This window comes from Helicoverpa armigera, chromosome 11 (assembly GCF_030705265.1).
Source record: "Helicoverpa armigera isolate CAAS_96S chromosome 11, ASM3070526v1, whole genome shotgun sequence".
In the NCBI taxonomy this organism is placed as follows: domain Eukaryota; kingdom Metazoa; phylum Arthropoda; class Insecta; order Lepidoptera; family Noctuidae; genus Helicoverpa; species Helicoverpa armigera.
The window spans coordinates 8,651,547-8,673,723 of record NC_087130.1 but is presented as its reverse complement, the minus strand read 5'-3'; the positions used below and the strand labels follow the sequence as shown (position 1 = coordinate 8,673,723).

Here is a 22,177-nt window from a genome sequence, read left to right as displayed (position 1 = left end):
CCACATTAAATAAAAGTTTTCATTTAACTAATCCTGCGGATTCGACTCAGCATTATGTTGTCAACAGCTAATGGACAAGGGTACAAAGTTAAGCACATAAAATCCCTCATTCTACTGTTTTCAACTGATTAATATTTAACTAAGTGAATTTGTGATTGACTGTAAGTTGACTGACAGTCAAAATACCATTTTATTTAAACAAAGTTTATTGAATCAATCATAATCTGCTTACATTATAACGAGATTAATATTTGAGAAGTTTTAGCCATATTTTATTTTAAAAGTATCAATTCAATCATATCCAAACCCAGTGTTATAATCGTTGCATAATTTTACAGCTCAATTCGATTGAACGCGTTCAAACTTCAAGTACCGAATACTTGATATCTAAGTTTAGTATTACAAATTTGCATAGAGCAGATAGTTCGTTGGCTTAAGTTACGTAGATCAGACAATCTATCTAGCCGTTGAAGGTTGTCCTGCCACAGACCGAGATCTAAGCGGTTTCGAAACATCTAGTTTGCGAGCTTACATTGTTCGCAGATTTAGAACTAATTTAACTTGTTTTGTGTTAGCGATAAAATAGAGTGGTTTGTTTTATTAAGCCTGTTGATAAGTTATCATGTTAGTGTTATAACACTCGAGTTGTTTAAACCTTTAGTTCTTCAAACGTACCTATATTATGTAATTTTAATTGATATCAGAAATTCCATAATAATGTTCAAAATCTCCCTGATCCACTAAAAATATTGTTGATATTGCATAAGTTGTTAAATTAACTTGATTGTCTTTTTACTGTGCAAACAATATTATCAGTCTATTAAGCCCACATCCTCCCACAGCTTTGACTTGTAACCCTAATTTGGCCTTTTCTGGAGTTCGCATTCAGCAAATTAACAATCATAATTTAAACACTTATTTATCTTTACCGATTTCTCAACGATCTTTCTTGCCTTCCCTTGTTGTCATAGGTCCTACGTAATCTAATTTTGTCTCACAGGAATTGTAATAATTTCATCCTTGACATAATTCGTCGAATTTTTTGAGTAGGTAACTATTATCTACAACCTAGCGGCCTAGATAACCAGGTTCCAAATGTCTAATTCCTCTCCTTGACATGTCTACGGAGGAATTTGTATCAAAGTTTTGCAGAAAATTGTTTAACATAACACGGTTTTAGCCTGCCAGTAAATAGGCTCTCGAAACTTTGTCCTACGCACATTGTTCTATGTCTCAAACCGGTGTATGAGTTTGTCAATATTAGGCTCCACTTTTGTGTTAGTTTAGCCATCCAGTGTTGAATTTTCTTCAAGCACTAATAGGTATATCGAACTTTGATATTAGTTTGATAGTCAAGTTTTACTTTGTACAGAAAATTAATATTTGAGTCATTATTAGTCTTTCACTTCACAATTTACGATCCATGGTCTTCTTAGAATTTTAATATCGCCAAGAATCCTTGAGCTTAAATATACTCTTAGAAAAGGGTGACCTGAAGTAGATTAATTTAATCTGTCTAAGTAAGAGCTGCGGATATTTTTCGGGCGAATTAAGGCAGTTTGCGGTACCCGGGGCAGAGTAAACATTTGCGAATACCCTTAATTACATAAGTTCTTTCGATGTTTCCTTGCCAACTAAGTTGGAGAGGTAATGGGAAACCCTACGCAAAAAGGGCTACTCACTAAAGTTCGCTGACTGTTTTTATTGTTTTTTGAAGTTCTTTGTCGGTTTTCGTATTCAGTTAATTAATCTTTCCAACAATACCTATTTCAACTACAAGAACAGTTTTGATTTTCTTAGTAACGAGTTAATACTAGTTGTGCAAGTTAAGCGGGATTCTAGATCCAGTCTAAGTTTAAGTTTCCAATCAAACACTGTATGCACCTTGCTAGTCAAACATAGGCGGTCTCTATCAAGCGAACTTAACTAGAAACCTGTAATGAACAGACGCCACAGCTGTTACATTCGCTGAACTTGGGATGCTACTCCAAATAATTATTCTAGTACTAGCTTTCGTCAGCGGTTTCACCCGATTTTGTAGGGAATAACTTTCCGCACCCGAATAAAAAGTTGCCTTTATGTTATTCTGATTTATCAACTACATATATCGCTGCCTAGTTTTCACAAAATCCGTTGACGTGCGCGTGAACAAGTAACAAACACACGCAATCACAATCTTCATTGATCATATTATTTAAGCAAAGTAATCTTAAAAAAAAAACCTACTTTTGCATTATTAAAACCGCTGAGTAGGCACAAATGCCAAATCTTTCATTTCGGGTCTTAAATATATTTTTTGTAGGCACACTTACGCACTACAAATTCTTCAAAGGTTGTATTCATGACATCATTAAGAGCTATGAGCTTATCATTTAACTTTTAGGTATAAACGTACAATAGTCAGACGTGAAGTGAATAAGTGATTCGGACTCTTAATTCTATGTAACGCATAAAGTTAAAGAGTCATTCTGTTGCCAATATGAGAATTTACTTTAAGGAGTATAAAATAAATAAAATGGTAAGTGGTTTAGGCAGTATTTATTTTCTATATTCAGTACGGTTCAAAACTTTAATGTCGTAAGTCAATGGCTGTATCAGATAATAATTTATTTTAAATAATAATTTATTTTCGGTTATTTTGACGCTCTGGTTGGACCTCAAGGCTTTATTTGACTAATTTGTTAGACGAAAAGGCTATTAATTGTGGGTAAATAATTGTAATTGAATCACGGATTAAATACTGTAAATGTACATAGTAGGTATCAAAAATGTATGGTCTTTTATCCCTTTACGTAGTTTTGGCAAAACAAATTGGCGTAAACGCTTTCATTGTAATCTAATGATCGAACTTCATCTCTATTAGGGTTATTAATCTCCCATATTATGCTATCAGATACCAAGAATTCTCAATAAGTAATGCCATCATCACAACAATTCAATTAATTTCATTGATGGATCACACTGAGAGACAAGCCTATTATATACTCTTAGACTAACGTTTTATCTCTATTATTTCAGAAGGGATCTTTACAAATTATTAAGTAGTCCTTCATTATACTTGAGAATGAGTAAATAATTTATAATTATTGTACTTCAGTTCAAAGTCTTAACTCTTGAGGTCAAGGGTGTCTCAAGTTCACGGTCCGATTTTCTTTTATGATTGAGCAATCATCTTCCGAGCCTTTTTCCCAAACTACGTTGGGGTCGGCTTCCAGTCTAACCGGATGTAGCTGAGTACCAGTGCTTTACAAGGAGCGACTGCCCTATCTGACCCCCTCAACCCAGTTACCCGGGCAACCCAATACCCCTTGGTTAGACTGGTGTCAGACTTACTGGCTTCTGACTACCCGTAACGACTGCCAAGGATGTTCAATGACAGCCGGGACCTACAGTTTAACGTGCCATCCGAAACACAGTCATTGGCGTCTAAGATATACTTAGAAAGTACATACAAACTTAGAAAAGTTGCATTGGTACTTGCCTGACCTGGAATCGAACCCGCGCCCTCATACTCGAGAGGTTGGTTCTTTGCCCACTAGGCCACCACGACTTTTTATGATTGAGCAAATAAGCTTAAAAGTAATAATGAAAATTTAAACGACTTATTATAAAGAAATACTTGGCATTTAATTCTGTTTAGAAATATTATATTTAATTCGACTTTTGAAACGGAGAATTATTATGAATTAATTTGAGTTAATGAATTTATGCAGTTGTTCTTTTTAACTTTAACGTTTTTTATTATGTACAAGGAATGTTAATTCGTTAATAGATTAGATACATGCAATCTCTTAAAATCCTTCGTAGATAAAATATAAAATAAACCTGAATGGTCAATAATTTATCCTTTATCAGACTTAAGGCTTAATACACTCAATTTTAAGTGCTTAAAAGTTTCTGCCAATCAAGCATTATGTTTTGTTTTATATATTTTATAACTAATTATGTAATGTGCATTATCACTGTGTTATTCAAAATGTAACGTTTATTTAGCAAATAATACAAACATTACAAAATCGTTCTCAGTAGTTTGTACAAATTCGAATTGAATTCCGAAACAGGAAAGGAATGCTAAATTGTTAAATTCTTTAACCCCTACCATGTTTAACATTATTTAGTTTAATTCTTTTGATTACTGACTTGTGTCTAAATATTTTATTTGCATTGTTTCAGCGTCCAAATGGACCGGAGTGCACACCTCCGTGCAGGCGCGCGCAGCCGTCACCGCGCACTGCCAGCACGCCGAAACGAACTCTTGCGCAGCCTACCGTTAACACTGATGCTGCTGGTGAGTACTTAGTTATAAGTGTGGTAGTTTGAGTTTTCTATAGTGTCAAAGTGTTGACGGAAGAGGAATTTTAATATCAGTTTTTAAAGTCGGCCGTTTGATGCCAATTTTTTCGGAATTAAGGTTCTGAAGTTAGCGAAGAATAGGTATGTGTCAGTAGGTGATTGAATATCGTATTTTTGGACTCGAAGAGAAAATTGCAATATAAGTAATTTGGGAAACTTTCTGAATGCGAACAAAAAGTACTATCAAAATTCACATACATAAAGTTAAATACATTGTAAAATACATGGCGATTAACGGTTAACATGCAGACGCAAACTCAAAACAAAACTCACACGTTCTCACTGTCACCATTTGTCTCGCAGTTAATTTCGTTTCGTTTCGACAAAATGGTACTCTTGACGCTGTATGCCGTAAAGGATTTCGTAAATTATCGCACAGTTTAAAATTCTTTCGTGACAAATTGGCGTCGCAACGGATTTTACTGTTCACACTTAGCCCCTGCAGAAATCATGACCTTCCATTTGTTTTAATACTATAATTAGAATATCTCGTAATTTTTTACTTTTATGTTTTTAAGGGTATTTAAGACCCGTAATTGCTCAGTGGTGGGTTGAGATAAAATAAGCTTTTAGTGTTTATGTTTGATTCAAAGTGTTTTGTTGAATGTTTTTTTTATAAAGTTGTGGGGGTCCAAAGAACCCTTTTTCTGTCCGAACATCTATACATATAATAAATCTGTAGAAAAGTAATTTTTGTACATATTTAATAAAATTCCAGATTTTATCTGGATAAATAAAAAAAATGATTTTCTATGACTCGCATATCAGACTTATGGTCTATATAAAGGTATCAGGACGGGAAGCTAAAGTTTATATAAATAAATAATGTTCTGCCAATAGAATAAAGTTGTACTAAATCTATTTTTGCTGAAAAAGGATTTGCTTCGGATGACTAGATCAAACTTTTTCTATTTTTGTCTGGCCCACACAACTTTGATAAGTTTGATACATTTTTAACTCATTTTTATATCAAGTTACCTTTCCTCATGATTTTTGTGACATGAAATAAAAATGAACCATCCAAAATGTCATCGGAAGTCGACGCAATCTGTAAACGGAAGAGCACTTCAAAACTCCTGTTCATTTTATTAGGGTCTGATCAGAGTGTGTAGGCAGAGAGTTTGCCATAACGTGAGCGTGCTAAAGCCAGATGTCCCACACGCATCTCTCACCAGGTGACATCCAAATAACAATGCGTTTAACCTGTCAAACATACGCCCTCAGTCTATTTCTGCGTGCTACCGCCCGGCCGTGACCGCAGTCACGTTGACACGCCAAACACCCGCCGAGCGTAGGGTTGAAAGTTCCAAACGTCCCTTTTAGACAGCCCATGTATACGTCACGCTTGCGAACCCATATATACTTACCTATCGTTACATGAATCCGCCCAATTTTGCAAATTTAAACTCGCTGAATCTGTTCCCCGAATTTAAAGTGGGCGGATTAAATAGACAGTTTAAACTCCCTGTATTTAACGAAAGATCGTAGAAATATGCAGATTGTCTGTTACATTTTAGCTTTGTAGAATACCTAAAAAGTTCTACAGTTCAGTTTAAATTGCCAATGTTATTTTCTGTATAGTTTCATATTCACAACCGTGAACGTCGATTTACATAAACGTATTGCTTGTTATTTTTCCCAGATGGCCGAGCTACATCTGGATAAGGCAACCCTATTGTTATCGTGATTATTGGCAAACGTTACCTTAGCCTCGTACCCTTTGCATTCAAATTCGAACCATACACAGACGTAATCTGCTACAAATTATTTAGGCTCTATAGAGTCTGTACGCTCTGCTAATGGAAAGTACGTTTTCACTTCCAGCATTCCTAATTCAAGGAATTAGTTGTGTTCAACGGATTCTCAGTATCGTGTTCGATGTTATGTGTAATTGTTGATTGGTACCATTTCTAGTATCGTTAAAAACGTAATGGAATTCATTAATTACTAATCCACCTTGTTATGCTTTCTGTTCGAGCTCATTGTAGAAAAGAGGTATTTGCATCCTAAATAAGTGTAAGTTGCTATAAAATCCATAAAACGGTTAACCCGCGATTTGTCTTTTTGAGATATCAATAATTGTACTTCATTAACATAACGCAGTTGATCATAAAAAAAGAATCAAATGATGTTCTGTCATAACGATAATAATAGTTCTCAGAAAGTATATTGTATCGTGTCACAGTGAATCGTAACAGATTAATTGGATAGAAAATTTAACTGCGTGTCCATCAATTTCGCTTCGTTTGGCGTATCAATTAAAGCCATCGATTGCGCCGAGGTGCGGTTCTTTAGCGGTTTTTTACCCTCAAGTGAAAGGAAAATTCAAGTTAAATAATATACCATTTGTAGACGTACGTTTCCACATAATTTACTATACAAACGGTAGCTAGACTAGAATTCCGTATTGGCGTCTGTTTCTTTATCCATCGAATTCGTTCGTGTATCAATTTATTATTCAAATATGTTCAATTTATAGGCCACAGGTAGAGCTAGCGACCTGACGTGCAAGGCCCGAGACTGGAGACGTACGTGTGAGCCTTTCTAACATGAATTATTTAGAAGCACTGGGCCAGGAATATTATGATCGTGGTCTCTAGCCAGCCGGCTATATGGCACAAGGTTGTTTGTCTAAGACTTACGATAGTTCCAAGTTTATGCATTAGTTTGCAAGGAAACAAGAGCTAAGACGTCGCTAAGTACGTTCCGGTGGTGTAAGTAATGTTTCATTAAGGAGACATAGCCTCGTAATTGTTGCACTTTATACTTCGGTCTAAATCTTAAAGCACATAACAGAATAGCTGAAACATCTTTAAATAACTTCAGTACCCTAGCTAGAGACTGCCACTTTAGTTTTATCCAAGTATGGTCATAAATCTGCATATGACCTCCACTATATAAACTGAATTTGTTTTAAAATAACCACATGGTAATCTAAATACTGCAAAGACTGCTCTTAAAAATGTACAGGGTTATTACCAACACATAAAAAGCTGAAGAGTCAAAGATGTCTTTAGTAGATCGAAAATAAGTAAAACCATTTTCACAAAACGCTTACGGAGTCTCTACACTAATTAGAATAAGACAAAAGTTTATAGCATTTTTACAGCGGCAGTAACCCGACTCAAAAAGTACCTAACTGAACATTTTTGCCACGGAAGCTTTTCAAAGAGAGTAGGTAATATAAAATGGATATATTTTCGCCATAAAATATGTCCACGAAGTGTCCTTTTACGAGTGTAATTTAATAGCAGTCCTGAGGCACAACGCGGGGATGTATCATGATATCAAATTATTACCTTTGGCCTTTCTATCTGTGGAAAATCGTATTGATATCTAAACTTACAAATAAGTCTTCTTAACCCCTCTTATTCAGGAAAAAAATCGCAGCGTAATTGCTTAGACAGGTGCCTTCATATTATGATGGTCTTTCATCGTGCCAGTTACGAGGGACTACGACTCCACTCGGCCATTATGCAAAAAACGTATAAAAGTTACTTAAGCGTGCACCTGAGTTGGTACTACGTATTTGTCAGCAGAAACCCATTTTCATCAAGCAGTAATGCATTATGCAGATAACTTCGTGGGAACGGAAAAGCAATCGACTAAAAACAACGTAAAATATCGCAACAGCTGGTGTATTTTACGTATTTTCCCTCGATATACGCCGAGTGGGGGTGTCGCAAAATAAATGCACGTAAAGTCCGAAGCTCACGCTCTGGTCAGGCGTTAACTAGGCCAAGGTTGGGACCTTACCTGGCAAGTCCTTCATAATAGAATGGTGCATACGGAACATAATGCAAAACGACGCAGCTGTATGTTTCGCGTTTACATCACTCCACGAAGGTCGAGGAGATCGTGGAGTATATAAGAGTCAAGACGAACTGGACCTTAAGAGTCGAGAGGTTGGAGCCCAGACACAACACAAATTTCAAATCGTTTGTGGTACGTGTGCCGACTCAGCATCTCGACATGTTCCAAGAAGCGTTTTGGCCGAAAGGTGTCGTTTTCCGGCGGTTCCGCGGGAGGCTACGCGACACCACGCAGTGCAACACGACACCGCCTATTCGTGTTAACAAATAGAAATTGTTTTGCTGGTTATTGTTATTTTATATGTATTAGTTTATAAGTATTGCAATATTAAATTATGTATGTATTGTACTTTCTATGGGCCCTAGTTGCCTGAGGTAAATAAATAAATAAATAAATAAAAAATAAATAAATAAATAAAACTATGACACTTCTAGTGTAGTGTTGTTGGTTCTCGAGTGCGCCAGCCTCAATAAGATTATTTATTGCATTCAATTTTCCTGCAGCGGTTCTCTATTTCTAGCATTTTTATATTCAAATTGACAGGGCTGTGATATCCTCCTGAGGATATCCTGGCCGCAGGTCAGGGATCATTTTAGTTTATCCATAGACATACGCAGCCTTCATCCTTAAGTCAATGAATATATTTTTTATTGATTAAAGTAAACCCCCTAGCTCCATTAAACATAATGCCGTCATCAGTTATTCAGCCAATTCCAATGAAATATCGTTCCTACCGATCAATAAGAATTCAATTTCGTCGAAAAACCCGTTGCGATCTTCAATGAACCAATCAAGAAGTCAAGGGCAGCTGTCAAACACGTCAACAGGTTCCAAAAGTTTGCTGTCAAAACCCGAACGATCGACAGGTGGGTCAGACCACAATACACGCAGTTTTGAAGTGGGTCACGGTCTCAACCTTACCTATCTCGTCCTCCAAACAAGTGCATACGAAACGGAGTAAACGTTACAAGGATAATGTTCGTGGAATATGACAGTTATTTAAAGGACCATGAGTCAAATTGGGCTCATTGTCCAACAGAGTTATAGCATATGCCGTTGTGAAGGTTTTTGTTTGTACTAAAATTTTTACTATGGGCACTACCTTCAATTCCATGGCAAAAAAAAGATATGCACCTTAACAGGTTTTGTAGAAAAAGAATTGTTAGGATTCGTAGTGCGCTTGGTTGTTCATGACATAAAACCTAATTCGCAGGATTTGATTATGCTAGGATTATGGGACCACCTTCATCACCAGGTCAGGGTCTGTAATGGAAACCCTGAGAAATCGAGGGCAACTTTCGAAAATTGTAGGCGTGCATAGGTTAAAAACTTGACAATGAGATGTACGTTTGATAACACTATGCAACAGTGAAGGTTTGGAGCTGACCTGATGATGGAGACCGGAGAAGGTCGAGGGAACTCGACAACTGAATATGTAAACTACCTCGTGTTTGGGCTTATATTATTCGTATTGATGAGAACTTTCCACAAATGCGGATAGTGACAACTATGCTTGTCACTGAAAAGCCAAAAATAAAAAACTTTTTACAAAAAAATAAAACCGACTCCCAAAAACACTGAAAAGCAAAAAAAAACTCTTCTTAGGTGCATCGGCATAGAAGTCGGTGGCGTATAAACTCAGGAACATCCATAGGAGACATCAGGAGACTCCATCTCTAGCACAAAGAAGAAATCGTCCACGGACTGTCCTCGGTATCTATATAACGAAACTAAGGCACACACAATTTAATCCACCGACAGGATATTTAGACGACATCATTATTGGTATTGATTGAAACGTTAACAAAAATAATTTTAACTGTTAGTAGTTGTTTTATTTTTTATGTATACATTAAACCTGGAATTAAAACTAGTTAAAGATGTTCAATAACAAAACCTACAATGCCATAACAGCATTACTTTTTGCAGAATATTAGTTTATTTATGGTCGGAGAAAAATATTTATAGCAAAATAACCCAATGGATTCTTCGCAAAAATGAGTTTAAATCTTTATATTTAGTGCTTTACAAGTATATTCAAAGTGGTCTCATCTCTGTTGGTGGGTGAGCCCAGGCTTCATACATTTTTGCCCATGGTCCTTTAGATGCTCGTTTCATTCTTGTTTACAGGGTCAGTTTAGCAAGGATTCTGTAGCTAAATCCTTTAATATTTCGGGAATATTGCTTTGCTTTCCAACGCCGGGAAATTACTTGTGGCATTGGGCAACGATTTTAATTAAACTGTCCGTGTACTGTGAATTTAATATTGATTCTGTTCTACCTATTCAAAGTAGGCACTTTAGGGTCTTCCTCTAAAGTCTAAAACACGGTAGTGTTAAATTAATTAAGCCCAGTGAGACTCCCGCACTAATTACGTTATCGGTCGACTATCAAGACCTTTTGCGAACCCTACTTTTTATTTTCTAGGTTAGGTACTTTCAGTTACCTCAAACTGTTTGGAATTCCGTATGATAGAGCGTAAAGCAGATTTTCACGATGAACTTATTCTGATACCTCAACATTAATCGGTCCAGAAGTTTCCCTAGCTCCTATACGTTAACCACCGTCAGCGTGGGCAGGCAGGTTGTTGGTCCATACAGCCACTTTATCCTCACCTACGCCTGACATTTCACTCTACGGGGAAGGGATCGACTTAACAGGTATTTTATATCATTTCCTCGGTAAAAAGGGTACATGACTAAGTTAAAATTCCTATGAGCCAAAAATGTTCCGTAATATTATTCTTCAATTTGCCAAAGGCTGAGATATTTCGAAATGTCAATACGAATATCTCATTCGAAGCTATCGATTTCAAATATGATTTTATGTTTCAATAAAGTACATAGTAGTTTCAATTTATGAAAATTCAGGATATTGGTGAATTACATTCAGCTTTGCTGTAAAAGATTATAAATATTGATGACATATCCGCAATGTTCGCTATATTATGTGGTAAACCTTTGCTGTAAAGCTAACGTAGGCAAAAAATATCACCGGTATTTACTTTTTATTTCAAGTGTCGTGTCTAACACCAGTTAACTGTGTAAGCGAATATTTACGCGTCATTATTTAGTGTTTAGTCCCCTTGAAAAACTGATGTATCATGTCATAACTTATCAGAAAGAAGTCAAGCGCGAAAAATGTTATAAATTACGTTTCTCTTACGAAAAAAACACGACTAATAATACTGAATATTGTATGAATATTACTTACTTTCATGAAAATAACATGTGCCTAAGTTTGGTCTGCTCTTGAGGTTATTAGAAGTACCTGTATACGTTACTCAGTAAGTTAGGCAAGAAAGCCCATATGTATCTTCTGAACTACTTGATGCAGCCAGTCTTCTAAAAGCTACGAAATGTTATCATTGTCATTAATAATAAATTAGTGTGTCAAAAGATTAGCACGCTCTGACCTTTACGTGACTAGGTTTTACTTTTTCGCCTTAGGCTAACTGCTTAGAAATTCTAGAAAAACCGCCCTAAGAGTAGTCCCCCAGAGCTATGAGTGCTCATAATACATTTGAATAAAATTATATCTTGCTTATTTAATTTATGATCTATTCATGGTTTTTTATTTCATTTTATGTGCTAAAACGTAGTCTTAAGTTTAATTCTTTAATCCTTTTTATGTTAGCAAAGCAATGGCTTAGCAACAGAAATACGTCCGACTGTGAGAAATTGTAGGAGTAAATTCTAAGGGAAACCTGCATTCAAAAGGCTAACGCTAAAGTACCAGAAGTTTATAAAAGCAGATGGTTGCAGTCCTTGGATACTGGGTCAAAACTAACAGGACAAATGAAAGTTAAATGATTCCCTTTTGGAAAGCACACGCTATGCGATCATTATGGGTACAAATTAAAAAGATATTTTAGCAACACGAAACTCAATCAATGCCATACAATTTTACATTGTAGATACAATTAAAATAAGGCATTAGAATAATTGACGTACCAGCAACTATTTTCGCTCACTTAACTTCATTGAATTACCACCAGTTCTACGCTTAGTAGATCCCAGGGTGAATTCTCCAGGGGGATTGTAGCGTTCTTTTCTAGTACACTAAACTATCCAGGTAGACTAGCGGTTCATCCTAACAAGTTCTCTCAAGATAATACAATATTCAAGTTGCAGGTTACCTAAGCCGGGTGTAGTAACTCGAGTACCATACAAAGTTCCTAATAGGAAAGTGCTATGTTCTGAACAATTTTGTAAGTTTGTACTTAAGTATTGACGGGGTGACTTTATGTTTTAGACAGTGTATTTTTATAGCTTATTGTTTACGAGTACATCGTGTCAAGCAGGCACTGAAAATAATATTTTAAACTCACCTTAACATAGTTTTCAGAAGAATTATAATTCAAATCTCATATACAGTAATGATTATGTTAACTTTCCTCGAAGTCGGCTCCTTGTGGGATAAAGCTTAGGCATTTCTATATTTATTTAATAAACCATCGATCTTATTTTCCCTAAAAATACATTAACCCCGACTCCCAGAGGTGTATCCTGAACATCAAAAGATCAACTGACGGATATTACTTCCCAAGGATTACGAACCGTAGACGGTGGTCCAATCAATTGATTTCGTCTGCCTGGAGTATGCTTCAGTAGGCCCAAAGCGATTTCGTGCCAGTACTTGCATAAATAAACAGTATAATAGCAGTATCATTTTTATTGTTCCGTTTCGTCAATTCGCTAAGTTTCTTTGCGAAATCGCGAAAATATTTTGCTGTTTTGTTTGTGTCTCTTTTGTGTTTCCTTCTCGAAAATTAAACTCAAGTATGATGATTGTTTTCATCATGTCTATACGTTTTATAGACTACATTTTAGATTATATGTTACAACCTTCGCATATGTAAATAGAAGTCCCAGTAACGCTAAATTCTGAACGATTTAACAGCAAATAAGCTTCATACAGGGTTGACGCGTACTTGAACAAATTCTGTACTTTTTATTTGAGACGTTAGAATGTTTAAAATAATTGAGATAGTTTTAGTTCAAGTAAAAGGCATGCAAAATAGGTTTCGCTCGGTGAAAATCGTTCTTTCCTTTGAAGCTCAAAGCGTTGTACGTGGGTGCTAGTTAGGAATTCAAAGCTAGAATAATTCGTACCTAGAATAATATCAGCTTGTAGTCAAATTAAGCTTCTTTTGGCAATTCCAAGATTTTCATCTAAAAAGATTGCCTTTTACAAAATACATAATTTTGTAAAAGGCAATTTCTACCACAAATTGTGGTTGGCGAAGTTGACTATTCTTTTAAGATTATAAAATGTTTTTTATTCTAATGTTGACACTGCCATCCCTAAGTAACCTCAAGGCCAACAAGGTAGTTATGCCCTTTTATGTTTATAGATCAGAAAGTCAACTGTTCGTGAATCATTGAGGCCGAAACTTTATAGTTACGAGTACATAAATGTATGCATGTGTGCGTGTGTGCTTAGGAAATGGTACCAATGATTTATATACTCCTCCATGGCCTAGCAGTGAATCATAGTTTGATCGGGTTACGTTTACCTATTGTTATTTATGACTTTCCGAAAATAATTATTTACGGAACAAAATAAAGGTGTTTTTAAGGGCGAATAAGTCTGTTTTATGAACTACGTCATGCTGGGATAAAGCCTAAAATGACGCTGTCTGAGCGCATGAAAATAATCTATACTAATATGTATTATAAATCTGAAGAGTTTGTTTGTTTCAACTCAGGAACTACTCGTCCAATTTGAAAAATCTGTGTTAGATAGCCCGTTCAGGGAGGAAGGTTATAGGCTATTTATTATCCGGGTGCATGCAGAGGGATACGGGTGGAACCGCTGGCAGAAGTTAGTATAAATATAAGATAGAAGTAGAAGGATATGAAGCGATTTTTAATATGGTTACAAACATAAATATTAGTCAAGATGCACACGAGCTACACTCGTTCATTTGATGGGATACTCATTTTGAAATTAGTGCACACAACCTATAAATACACCACATCTTCGCGTGGGGGCCATTAATAATAATTCATCTTAACATATTGATAGCTTGGGCTATTTTTGTGTAAATCTTTTTAAATATCTTACGCAAACGGTTTAACCCCAACGGAGGTTGAAATATGAGGAGTTTTTGAGACAGTGATGAGTCAACGCGTAATAAGAGTTATTCGTTTTGACTGACATTATTTAATCGATTAGGGTGTTTATTATGTATGTATGCATGTATTTTTGAAGTGTCAGTGTTAAAGAAAAGCCACATAGTTCATAAAGTTCGTATAATTAATAATGTAAAAACATATTCCATTTGTTATTGTAAATATCCAGTACCGTATTTTCTAATGATGTATTCCATGTAGGCTCTAATTGACGCCGAATATAACCATAATTCATTACACAACACATTTCGCGTAGTATGACACTTACAAATAACAAAACAGCACGTAGACAAACAATATTTTATCGAAATTCGCGAAAACTCCCGGGAATTATATTTCATTTCAATTACGAGTTGTATTTACAGAAATGTATTTAGACGTATTTTTTATTATTTTGCTGTTTTCTCGTTTCAAGGTAATACGATATACAAGGAATGTATTCTCTGGAGTAGGTTAGAAAATGCTATTGGAAACTTGAAATATACTCTTTTTAAAACCAATAATAAATAACCAAAACGTTTAGCGATGACATGACAATAGGTTTTTCGGTAAAAAATACGAAAAGCGGTGATTTTGTTTATGTAATATTTTTTAGAATATCAATAAGGAAAAAAAGACCTACCTACGGATTTCTGGGAAATGTTAATAACAGCTTCAGAGTTAATTATTCAAACTCTTAATTAATTTGTAAATACTTGGAATTAAAAACAATACTTGTCCTACCAATAATGGTCCTACTTAAGTAGGACTATTATGTAGATAATGTAAACCTTTCGAATATTTTGGTCAAGTTTAATGATGAACTTAGTTATAGCCACATGTCATTACCAAATGACGCGCCAGAATTTAGGAAAGAAACTAGGTAAATTTCACTTTTACCACTGACCTGGGAATAAAAACTAGCTAAAAGCATAATAATGCTAGCGCCTGCAAATAACGTTATAGCTAAGCTACGTAGAACAAAACTTATTACACACATTAACGGCAACACAAAATTTTGTAGGAATGCATAAAGTTGCGTTTGCAAATAGTACAGATTACTATGGAGAAGCAGAGGTAGACCGAGGAAAAGATCTATTGACTGCCTGAAAGAACACATGAATAAGAATAAAGTTTATGTTAGAATGACATCTGAAAGAAGAAGAAATAAACATTGCGCTGACCACAAATTACTTGGGAATAGGGGAAAGGGAAACAGGGAAGAAGATTTCTTTGACACTACATAGCGTCAGCAGTGTAGGTTCTCGATACGGTAAAGTTTCATCCCATCTCACAATTCAAAGTTAACGCAGACAGCCGGAAGCTATTTTAATATCACAAAATGTTTATTGTATTAATGCATATGAAGCACACGTGTTGAACTTTTAACACACGCCTGTCATTTGAAAGTTGATCCTGAATAATATTACCGCTATAGTTTAATTTAAAAGTTTAATGTCTACTGAGGTGGTCTGTAGGTTGTTAAAGTTATTCTTATTTTGATTATTAGTTTGAAAAGCAGGCAGGTTTGCATCCAGGGCTTTGCGGTTTGACCGTGAAAGCGTGACAGTCACTTTCGCATTTATAATGTTTAGCATTGGTAACTTTGTGATAATGAAAGTTAGGATGTTAAAAACACGACAATATTTTCCAAGTTAAACCCTTGGAATAGACTCTGAAGTCCCGCATAACATTTGCGCTCAGTGGCAGATTCGATTCAACTCAATACTCACCTAGAAGTTTCATACTAAAGGATATACAGAAAAACTATTTTCCCCCTAAAAATAAAAACATTCACACTGAAAGCCACGTGAGCATAGCTTCAGGCTTAAGTAGTCCCAAGTAGGTGTCCCAATTTACCGTTTCCTTTGTCGGAAACTCACGTGCGAATACTTTATTTCCAATTCGATTCCGTGATTTTGTGTGTTCTAGACACGTTTCTGCATTGCTGACAAAACTTCTAGTATTCTAACTGGGGAACCTGAGCTGAAATCGAATAATCGATTAATTATTATCGAATCTTCGCTTTCGGTGTGTGAACAAAATTGTTTGAGAATTATGATTTTCATTCTTCACCATTCCAGGTTAACAGTCTAGCTTTTTAGGCTGTATCGTAAAAGAATTTGAAAGCCATTCCATCAATCTCGTTCGGCTCCATTAAACCACCTGTTAAAAATAATTTACATAGGTCATTGACATGCAATCTTGAAACAACTTGAAACGGGTCTAGAATATCAAAAGCATTCTTTTTTTCTCCATTTCTCGGCTTGGGAGGTTGGTTTTATTTTTGTTATCATTTACGAGAGTATTGTACGATCGACAAGTCGACATATGTTCGTGTAGAACGGCGCGTGCGCGGGCGCAGGTCAGTCGACGCGGTTCGTTTGTAGCGCGCGCTTATCTGATCCATTCCGATCGATGATTGGAAGGCGACGTGTTTACAATGTGAGATAATTGCAGCACGTGAAGCGAGACATTCTTGTGTTTCCAATATAACATAACTTTCGATTTAGACAAATATTTTAAGTTCACAACTTTTACAACAAAATTTAATTTATCATAATGTTGAAACTATTATAAAAACACAAACATTAATCTTACAAAACGTCGAACTTGTGAAAAACAAAGACTAATTGAATCGTTGTAATTTCGCCGGTTATTTGGATCTCGACTCCCGCGCATGTGCCAAGCGGTCGAGGCGCATTTCTTTGGTGTCGACCGATGACACCGCGCCGTGCGTCTACCCCACAATATTTTTTGTACTTTTTGTCTCGAACACAAGGAGTTACCTTCAGTCGCATATAGGTAGTTTGAAAGTGATCTTTTTGACCGTTTTTGCTCCGTATTTTGTTTGTCAACAAAATGGAAATGTTATTTGTGCAAGACGGTCCAATTGTGATATCCTGGATTGTTTTCCTGCTTCTCATATGTCGGTGTTATTACCAGATTGGTGCAATCAAACTTACCGGTGAGTTTTTTATTTTTTCTGTGAAAGTGTTTTGCGTGTCGCAGTGAGTCACTTTAAACATAGGAAATGTTCTTTGAAAACATGATCGATAGTCAGCTGGCAGTTATAACGTGTAAAATGGTGTTTTTTAAATGAATTATAACATTTTCTTGGTAAAGCAATTACTTACATTAACAAGCTGCGGATTAAAGTAGTTTTAGTTGAAAGTCCAATTTGCATAAGTTTTAAGTGCTGTAGGGATCCTGATAACTGCAGTTATGCATTTTTATCACGAACGTCGAGTTTTTTTAATAATGTTGAACTTGGCTAAGTGGGTAAAAAAAGAATACTACTTATAGTAGAAGTGAAAAGTTCTTACCTTAGCAACCTTTTTATGTGAGTAACTAAACTAATTATTTAAAAACTTTGCAAGTAATGTAGACAACGTTACTTGCAAAGCTTCGGTTAAAACTACGTATTTTAAGGGCAAACTTAATTCTAGCTAATCAACATTAATTACAACGTAACACTCCTTGAGACATTTCCAACGAACTCCTGCCATCTATCACGGCTTTACACCAAAATATGTTTGACATTTTCTCCTTTTTATCTGTCAGGATTTTTGTTCGTGTTATTCTAAGTATCAGAGAAATTACACTAGTAAAATCTAAAGTTTTTAAATGTTTAAAACCAACATCTTATAAAGAACAGCTGTTAATTCTGCTTCGTCGTAACGCGTTTCGATTCCAAGCAATAGGTACGTCAACAAGAGCGAATGTTTATATCGTGTAAAAAGTAACATTTGCTTTGCTACAACTAGAAAATAATATCGATTTCAAACCAATCGATTGTTGCATCGAATGTTAATTGAACGTGGCGTAATCGCGTGTCAACAATCATTCGACATTGGTATAGCGAACTACATAATCTATTGATTAATCGTTAGGACAAATATAACCAAGTTCTAAGTACCTAGACAAGATAGCATACCTTTGACTATTATCTCATTATCAGGTATTCCCAAGTGACGAAGTATAAAGTGATCTTCACGTATAATATCGTAGCGAAATCAATGGGAAATAAGATTGTATGTATAAGGTACAGTTATCTCATAACCTGTTACGCATTCCAGTACACCATGGAAATTCCTAACGTATACAATGGGTACAGATAGTGCCTTTATTGTTACGGATCGCCTTATAACTGATACTTACAGGAAAATTCCTTAACTTCCAGTGAAGGTGACGTGACAGAACTTTTGATAATTCCTGGTAGAAAAAATACGATACTAATAGAGTGATCTTACGAATTATCCAGTGAATACAAAAATTGGGTGCCTCTTATTCTGTGTTAATCGATACCACCTGAAAATCGATATGTCTGTGTTTGTTTTACGCAAATGTCCGAAGGTACACACTGAAATTTGTTTTACCAGACGGTGTTACCTATCGTGGTCGGTTACTATTTTTGTTCGTGGTAAATAGGCGGTGTGTCTATCTATTTTTCTATTCTACTATATTCTTCGGTTCTACATACTTAGAAGATTTGATCATAATTGGAAAGTTAATGATGCCCGATGATTAATATTAACAACGTTTGCATATCTGAGGACGCATCTAGCTCAAGCTACATATTTAAAACTTATCAAATAATTATGTTAAAAGCATGTGTTTACCGCTTTCTCGACTAGGACAGGGGAGAATGACGGTAATTAATCCATTTTCCATACATTATATTAATTTGTCCTAGATGCATAACAAGCAACAGTTTATACGTATTGTTTTATAGCCGTCATTTGGCTGACAACGACGGGTTCATCCGTGCAAACATGACATATTAATGAAAATAGAATAGCCACGTGATGATCTAATTATCGAGATATTGCACACTGGTTGATGCATGCGGGTTCGTTTGTGTGCTCAGAAAGCTGTATGTCCTACTCGGAAAAGAGGTTTTTAGTCGCTTCTTTAGTTCAAGAGTTGGTATCTGTCTATTTCAAATTGTGTAGTTTCTCTTTGAAAAGTTAAAATTTAATATGATAAATTGTCTTGCTGATTTTAAATGAACGCGGATGTCATATCATAAACCTCCTTTCTTTAACTATGTACCAAGCAGTAAACGGTTTTGTAGAATATAGTATGCGAAATATTCTTCATGCAAGTTTTTGAATACCACTGATTAACTAGGTTATATTTTATTATCTTCCGCTCATTTAACGACAGGCGACTAGTTTTCCGTGTCAATGAATCTTAACCGACCTTAAAATACCGAGGGTTCTATTTTTATATTTTTTTGTAAACATTGAAAATAATTAAAGCTTAAGTATAATTAGTTCTAGACAAACAAAAAATACCTCTGTCACTGTAATTAATCAAGATCAATTTATCTTGGTTCAGTGATCTATCACATTCAACTGTCACTTGGCTGTGACAATACATACAAAAAAATATAGGACATTTCGGGCAAATTTAATTGAAGCCCTAGTATATTTTTGATTAAAAATCTAAATTACACACCTGGGTCTACCTACGCTAGAAAAGCTTATAATTATTTACAATGTTTTCCATTCTATTATTCCATTGCCGTTCGTAATGTCAAACATAGCACGTAGCTTTGCTGCATCAAGCAAAACTACCACTCGAATCCTAACTGAGGAAGTTCTCAAACTCCTACGTAGTACTTCACACTCACACAACGACATATAAAACAACACTGCTTAGGCTATCAAAAGAGTAAGTTTTCACAAGTTCCTAGTCCTGGACGCCAGACGTCTCGACGTTCCCATATACTAGTGTATGCATGTGACCTGGTTTCCAGCGGCCTCGTTGCACCCGATGCGGATTACGAAATTGCATACTTTGACGTGGTATACCTACTTAGTATATTCAAGCTGTAGAAACCAGAAGAATTAAGAAAATATTTTTCACAAAATAAAGTCTGATAACGTACGAGACGCTTTGAAAACGTGGTTTGTTTTGTTTGCCTTTTCCTTAAATATGACCGTCTCAGGGGCTTTTATTTTTCGTCAAAGAAATGAGATTGTTCCCTTTTGATTTTGCGGTGTCCTGAGCTTGAGATAAGCCAGCGTTTACACATGGCCTTCTCAAGGACAAACGATGAAATTATGAGACAATTTATGTACACATGTTTTGTCTTTATAACAGCCTTTATTTACTCACAATTGAGGCCAAAGCTTCAGATGTAAGCAACTGTATTCTAGGAATCATTTCGTTGGTCAATAGACTGGAAATAACTGGAATAAGGATAAAATATTTTACGTACATTTACGACACACAATAAATACCTAGGTACTCATATGAGGCTTGTACGAATGACATGCGATACAATAATGGTATTGGAGAAGGCTTGGTAATGGCTCGCTGGCGCCTAATTAAGAGACAATTGGCCATCATTTACTCAGTAATGAGAGTGTTCGATTAATTACGCGTAGTTTACCTTTCAGAAAGGTAATTGACCCGTAGACTGGCAAAACAATTCATGTTTTCACATTTTTTTCGATAATAAGCAGATAAGCACGTTAAAATATGTCAATATTTTTGTTGTGTATTCTTTCCCTTCCCATATTTATAATTATAATGATCTGTTCTGTTTTTATTATTTTATGATATTTGCGGATTTTTTGAACAAAACTGTGTGACATTGAATTTGGCCAAAAACGACCACAACTCCAGTTAATGTTGAGCACTATTTCCTGTACAATCTGGACCACTCTTTAAGTTACGTAATCGTCCACAATATCTCTGACCAGTATTTTCCAATTAGTGACGTAATGTTTTATCTGTCTACCATCAGTTGTGTTAACATTTCAAGCTCGCTATAAAATCGTCTGGGCCCGGATCGTATTTAACCCGGTCGAGTCAATAATGCATCGCGGCCTAACTGCCGGCATCGGTTCGATGCTTTCTAAAAATGTCTGTATTCAGTTTGCAGTTAACGCTATTTTATTTATTGCAAAAATATTAAGGCTTTAGCTAAGGAATTTATCTTTTTAAGATAGGAGAGAGAATGATTTTAGACATATGAGCAATGATGCCATTAGTTTGAAGTTGTATATAAGTTTATTTTAAGTGTTGTGTAAATATGTGTACATTTGTTTATGTTCAAAATAAAATTACAAACAATAGTTGGACACTAATTGAAGAGCCTAACTCATGTAAGTTATTGTAATCGAATGTAGAACTTTACCACACTTGTACCACAAAATACATAGGTACAGAAGTCAATCTCATGTATGTACTTCACTTTTCATGCCTAAACTCGGCGGTCGCGCTAGGGTTGTCAACTTTTTTATGCGCATAAAACTAACGTGGTAGTGGTACTCGTATCTAATTATTTGATGTATTGTTGAGAATAAAACAGGAAAAATGAAATATAAACCAATAATAATCAAAAAATTAATGTGGCATACAAGAGGTTAATAAACACTTTCAACGGAAATTCGTTTGAACGAGATACCGAACTTTTTCAGAAACCGCAATTTATAATTTTGTTATTCATACATATATACTAACCCTACTCTTTACTTGTGAAAAAAATATTTTTGTATGTAATGGGCTGGTACAGTCCCTGATCTAAGCTTGCTTCTGCCTACAGAAACCTTGATGTGCGAGTTTTATTTCGTCTACCTTACAACATACTCTCGCCATGATCACAAAAATTATCAACTCCTACTAGTAATAATCTTTGAGGGTAGGTAGGCAGGTTCGCCTGGGTCGACACTAGCAAAACTTATTTCGGCATTGGGCCAGAGGCCTCCCCGGGGCGCTTACCTACCCACCTAACTGTACCTACCTACTGCGTTTATTAATCGAACCATCGAAATATGAGAAAATAAGTAGGTACATAGGTACTAAAGGTAATACGGCAGGCTAAAAAAACGACAATTCACTGTTTATTTTTGTATAAAAACAACCGTCCACTGAACAAT

At 35.6% G+C, this 22,177-nt stretch overlaps 1 protein-coding gene across 1 annotated transcript in view; it reads left to right on the top strand.

The window, feature by feature from the left end:
* LOC110381148 (supervillin) overlaps positions 1-22,177 on the top strand; it is a 190,337-nt gene that overhangs the window by 33,760 nt on the left and 134,400 nt on the right. The window contains exon 4 of the mRNA XM_064036849.1: positions 4,174-4,288. Within this exon, the coding sequence (XP_063892919.1) occupies positions 4,174-4,288 (115 nt within the window). The remainder of the gene's footprint in view (positions 1-4,173; positions 4,289-22,177) is intronic.